Raw genomic sequence first — 5,339 nt, 5'->3', positions numbered from 1 at the left:
GTAGGGAACAAACAGCAAAACTTCCCGCTAGAGAGAAGCTCACCCACGCATCGATGTAAGTGTCGATAACATCCCCCGCATTCCGCGCACAGAACACCGTACCACGGAGAGACCGAATGTCTACGACACATCAATCCACAGGGCACGAGATAACAGTTGCCCCTAGCTGGGATAACACCCAGAACCCGCCCTGTGGCCGCTATTGGACAGTTTACCCACCGTCCATTTATCCCATGGCCGCGCACCTCTACCACGGGACAGGGGGACCTTTTATAGAGGGCCCACCTCGCCGTCCGAGAGATTGGGTGCAATCTCGGACGCTCGGTCTCTTCCAGTGGTGCAAGGGAAGAGATTACGAGAGCTCAGGCATCGCGGGTTCGCTAAACCCGTAGCGGAATCATATCGAGATGCGACCGAGCAAATCGGACCGCATCCGAGATGATCCCACCCCCTGCGGGGAACCTAACCTAACCTAACCTTTTTTTTTTATTTGCGTAGGAGGAGAAAAATCTTCACACCGCCCTCCCCCGGGGGGACCCGCAAGGGGTACAACCCGGGGGGGGGGGGAGACGCCCAGCGGCCCGCACCACTGGGTGTGCCGGATTCGACCGCCCCGTGATCACGAGGATACACCGGAACGGCCGCCTACCGACTAAAAAACTCCCCCTGGTCCAAACAAATTCGACAAGGCATATGTGGGAGCACTCCGGAACCGCCTACTGGCATTACGTCAGGGTGCCCCCAAATGCGCGCGGGATGGCTCCCACCACTGAAACGCGGGTATCTTCTATTTACATCTATTTACACTTGTCCGCTCTCGCACACACGCGCAGCGAGTCCTGCGCGGGTCGCGACCAATCCGCCTTATGTAATCCAACGCTAACCGTCCACCACCATCGCATCCTGCGCGGGGGAAACACTCCCCGACGCAGGGACGATCGCGGCAGCAGGAACGGTCGCTCGCACCAAGCCGTTGTAAGGAGCGCACCCGTCTCCGTCAGCCCTGTGTCCAGCCGGCAAGTTCCTCGCCGCGCACACAGGGCAATGAGGCGAAGCCCGACAGTCGATCACCTTGTGCCCCTCCTTTCCGCATTTAAAACATCTATTGCTCCTGTCTACGGCGCTCCTGCAGTTGACCCTGGTATGTCTCACCGCTAAGCACCGGTAGCACTGGAGCCTCCTCCTGGCCAGCGGTATCAGTCGCATTCGCGACCACCCCACTCGCAGTCCTCCGTCCTTTCGTATCACCTCCGCGCAGAGCTCAGGGCACTGCAGCCACACGCTGTTGAGACCTCCCCCTCGGGGTCTCAAAGGTCCAACGCGCACGTCGCTCAGTGGTACTCTTCCTCGTGCCGCGACAGCCTCCTTGATTTCGTCGGCCGTTACGGACTCGTCCAAATCAACGAGACGGAACTCCAACCTTCTAATTGGGCGTATCACCCTCACTTCCTCTCCCTCTTTAAAGAGGGCGCTGAGCCTCTCCGCTAGAGAGTCCGCCTTTGTACCAGCGTTCGCTCCCGCGATCTCTATCAGTAGACCGCCAGTCTGCGCACGCCTTAATCTCGTGTCCGCTATACCCAGTTCCTCCAAGGGAACCTTCGTCCTTGCCTCACCCATGACCTCAGCGTAAGACGGGCCACCCTCGCTGCACCGTATCACTACAACCGCAGAGCTTCTCTTCCGAGTCCCAACACGTGCAGTCCATTTCACAGGAGCCACAGTTTCAGACCCAGATCTGGGACAGACCCCAGGATCCTTCCCAGAAACCGCAACATCCCGAGTCCCCCGCGCAGCTACCGCGAAAGACGAAACCTTCCTCACTGCCTTCGAAGCACCGGCACTGTCCGTTAACACGTCCGATACACTCGCAAATCACTGTCACTATTCGTCCCGCTCTTTCTCTTCTTCCTCTTTCTTCCTTTCCCAACTACCGACACCCAAGACTCTCTCTTCTCGAGGCCTGAGGGAGGAGGGCAATCCGGATGGTTCTCTCCCCGTGGAACGTGGACCTCCACAGAGGGCACAATCTGCTCCGTCCCATTCACCTGTCCTCCTCGCACCGAAGTATCCTCCGCAGTAGTGTCCTCCGGTATCGTTCAGGGTACTCCACCCAACGAAGGGTCGCGCGCCAGAGGGACATCCTCACTCGCGTGAGAACTACCCCCACCAACAGAAGAGGCCTGTAGCAGTTGGCCAGACTCCCCACGCTCCTCTCGTCCTTGCGCTCGACAGTCCAGAAGTTCCTTTCTTAAAGCCTCGACCTCTTTGCGAAGACTATCCCTCTCTTTCTGGATGATCTCCATTTGATCCCTGAGCGCCTTAACTTTGCGCTCGTGGCGGCTCAGACTCGAAGCTTCCTGATCCTCAGCTTTTTCCAAGCTCGTCGCCAAATACTGAATAGCCTGTTTGGCCACCTCGATTGCGAATTGAATCTAATCAAATACACACTCTTAATCTCAGTTTCCCGCTCTGTATTAGTCACTCTTCTCAATACCTTGAAAATCCTCGACACTATCTCCTTAGGAGTCCTCTTCGGTAACGGACGCATAACTATGTCCACTGCAACCCTGAGATCCGAGGGCAAAATCCCATCGAAATAACGCTTTTGTAACTCTCCATCGACGTAATCATCCGAAGCATCGGAATTCGTCGAATCGCTGGATCCGCTACTCGAAGTGTCCACCTCCACCACGTCCACAGCTCGTGGCCCACGCTCCCTAGGGGGACGTGACACAGCTCTTGGGCCGGTCCCTCTGGAACTACCCCTGTTTTCGCCCCTTATAGACACCGCGGTCTGGCCATCAGGCAAGAAGTCGCCCCTACTCTCTGACTTACCGATAGCCGACGCAGGCATTCTCTCCAAAGCCACCGACAGCTGCTTATGGCACTTCGCCGCTGCTGTTTTTCCCCTAACGGGTGTACCACACACACTCCAGTCAGTCGCTACCTCAGCGGTAGCCGTATCGGCCGCGGAGCCCGCCGGCAACCCCGCGACTCGCCCCTCGCTTGATTCCCCCTTAGGGGTCGATCGCCCGGAAGCGGGGACACTACCCCCGGGAAACCGTGACGAGCATCCGAATTCTCGTCGCTTCATAACCTTTTTTGAACCGCTCATATTGTATATAGTACCGGCGATGAAGAGGAAGCCGGGTGACTCGCCGGCCAATCACCCGACTCGCCTCTAGCGCTTCCCGCGACCCAGCGGACGACCGTCCGACGGCAAGGACGACACCGCCGAACGGCCGCAAGGCGAAAGTAGGTCGTTGCACCTACCTTCGTTCTTTCATCACTCTTCGACGAACGTCGATCGGCACACCTCCAGGATAGGGAGCAGAGAGCAAAACCCGAAGGCTAACCCACATCCTGGAGTATACTAGTCAGAGCCTGCACTGCGACAGTTCAAGTCCCTCAAAGGTCTCAGGCTATCCTCCATCCCATCGCGAGAGAGAACCGAACCAAGGCCCGAGGAATCGCACCATACTTTCTCTGTTAAACGTTACTTAGTCATTTCACAGTCCGTTCCACACAGTTAGTTGCATCCATGCGCTCCCCACTTGGCCGTTGTTGGATGATTCACCCATCACCCATTCATCTCGTAGCCGCGCACCTCTACCACGAGACAGGGGGACCTTTTATAGAGGGCCCACCTCGCCGTCCGAGAGGTTGGGTGCAATCTCGGACGCTCGGTCTCTTGCATGGTGCAAGGGAAGAGATTACGAGAGCTCAGGCACCGCGGGTTCGCTAAACCCGTAGCGGAACCATATCAAAATGCGACCGAGCAAATCGGACCGCATCAGAGATGATCCCACCCCCTGCGGGGAACCTAACCTAACCTAACCTAACCTTTTTTTTTTCCATGGGGAAATGCCGTTACGCATCCCCTCATCCTCGAAGGGAGGGTGAGGGGTATGTGGGACTCGGGGTCGTGAAGAATCACGAACCCTCATACACACTAAAACCCCATAGGAGACCTTCCTGAAGCGATATTGAGAGGGGGGCGAGGGTACGCCAGAAGCATTTCATCTCGCCCCCTCCCCCGCGTCCTTTCTTGCTGTCTAAAAGCCAAATTGGCTTTTGCGCTCTCGCGCACTACTTCTCGTCCTAACCCGGCCCCGACAGGCAGGGTCTCCGCTGCCTGTCGGGCTACTTTAGGGGGAGATGCTGGGGAGAGCAGCCCCCCACTACCACTCCCCGCACCCTGGCTCCTTGAACCCTACCGGTTCGCGAGCCACTCCCTGACCAATTGGTCCCGGCTTTGCCTAGGCGGGTGCGTTTCCGCCACCCCGCCACCTCCTCCTCTTTCCGCCTCTTGCGGTTCGAGAGCTGGAGGGGCTGTTTCTCTCCTCCTCTCTCTCTCTCTCCGCCCTTTCTTTGGCGGCCATCACTTTAATGGCAAACGTTGCTACGGCGCGCCAAGCGCTTTCTCCACTCACCATGGCTCTTACCAAAGCCGTCGGGGCCAGGTCCTGGCCCACCTCTTCTTGTACTTCCGCGCGCTTCTCGCTCCAGGCTTCGCAATCCTGGAGGGTGTGCTGCGCGTCATCCACGAAACTGCGCCTGCAGTGATGACATCGGGCACTTCGTTCCCTTCCGATCCTCTGCAGATAGGCCCCGAAACAGCCGTGGCCTGTTAATATCTGCGTGAGGTGGAAGGAGAGCTGCTCGTGTCTCCTGTCAATCCAAGCGGGGAACACGGGCCGGATTGCGTCCAGCGTCCGTGCCCCCGCCAGTCTTTCGTCTCTGAGAGACTCCCTCCAGCCCGCCAGGGCCTTAGCTCTCGCCCTGCGTCTCGCCTCCTCCATTCTCGTGGAGGTTATCTTTCGCCCTGCCGCTCTGAACGCCCTCCGCCAGTGGTACACCTCGGCGTACATAGTGGCCAGGCTCTCTATCGACGGGATGCCCGCTAGCACGGTTACCACGCTGAAGGACACCGTCCTGTATGCTCTCGCTATTCTCGAGGCTATGCGCCTCTGGCATCCATGGGTTATACGGCGCAGCTGTGCCGACCCATCCATCTCTTTCGCCCACACCGGTGCCCCGTACAGGAGCACCGAGTGGGTGACTGCGGCATAGACCCTCCTCACCGCCGCTCCCGGTCCTCCCAAGTTCGGCAAGAGCCTCGCCAGTGCGCACGCCATCCTGTCTGCCTTCGGAATCAGCTTCCTGAAGTGCGGCAGGAAGCTCCACAGCTGGTCCAGGTGCAATCCTAAGTATTGTACTTTATGGATTGTCCTATCTCAATCTCCTCCCCATCCACTGTGATCGTGTTCTGGGGTGGCCCTCCCGTGGACGCCTTGTAAAAGTACATCGCCTCGGTCTTGTGAGCCGCGACCCTCAAG

At 58.1% G+C, this 5,339-nt stretch overlaps 1 protein-coding gene across 1 annotated transcript; it reads right to left on the bottom strand.

The window, feature by feature from the left end:
* Nucleotides 1-879: 879 nt before the first annotated feature.
* LOC108745547 lies at nt 880-1,617 on the bottom strand. The gene has a single exon (XM_018481742.1). It carries the CDS (start codon nt 1,615-1,617, stop codon nt 880-882), a length of 738 nt encoding a protein of 245 aa, XP_018337244.1.
* Between the last annotated feature and the right edge of the window lie 3,722 nt (nt 1,618-5,339).

The sequence above is a fragment of the Trachymyrmex septentrionalis genome, unplaced genomic scaffold (genome assembly GCF_001594115.1).
Source record: "Trachymyrmex septentrionalis isolate Tsep2-gDNA-1 unplaced genomic scaffold, Tsep1.0 scaffold106, whole genome shotgun sequence".
In the NCBI taxonomy this organism is placed as follows: Eukaryota; Metazoa; Arthropoda; class Insecta; order Hymenoptera; family Formicidae; genus Trachymyrmex; species Trachymyrmex septentrionalis.
The sequence above is the reverse complement of the archived record's forward strand: the minus strand, read 5'-3'. Positions and strand labels throughout refer to the sequence as shown.

Bases quoted from the DNA above. Each gene is read 5' to 3' on its own strand.
- LOC108745547 (XM_018481742.1), bottom strand. From the start codon at position 1,617: ATGGGTGAGGCAAGGACGAAGGTTCCCTTGGAGGAACTGGGTATAGCG.